Source organism: Penaeus monodon, chromosome 22 (assembly GCF_015228065.2).
Source record: "Penaeus monodon isolate SGIC_2016 chromosome 22, NSTDA_Pmon_1, whole genome shotgun sequence".
NCBI lineage: Eukaryota > Metazoa > Arthropoda > Malacostraca > Decapoda > Penaeidae > Penaeus > Penaeus monodon.
In genome coordinates this window covers 1112194-1112429 of record NC_051407.1, presented here as the reverse complement: position 1 = coordinate 1112429, position 236 = coordinate 1112194, and the positions used below count along the sequence as shown (strand labels likewise).

General features: G+C 57.2%; 1 protein-coding gene across 1 annotated transcript in view; it reads left to right on the top strand.

Moving 5' to 3' along the window:
* LOC119586808 (monocarboxylate transporter 12-like) overlaps positions 1-236 on the top strand; it is a gene marked incomplete at both ends in the record, with an annotated part of 13233 nt that overhangs the window by 12321 nt on the left and 676 nt on the right. The window contains 1 exon segment of the mRNA XM_037935532.1: positions 38-229. Within this exon segment, the coding sequence (XP_037791460.1) occupies positions 38-229 (192 nt within the window).

Genomic DNA, 236 nt, shown 5'->3' with positions numbered 1-236 from the left:
ATTAAAAAAAAAAATAATCCAGACTCTTTTCCTCTAGCCTTTAGCCTGCTACGTGACCTGACGTGGCTCACGGTCGTCATGGGCGCGTGGGGCTGCGGCGTGGGCGCCTTCATGAGCATCTACAGCCTGATCATGGTGGAGTACGTGGGCCTGGATCAGCTGGTCCCGACGCTAGGGGTCAGCGGCCTCTTCAACAGCTTCGGCTTCTTGGTCTCCGGGACGCTCACGGGTAAGTG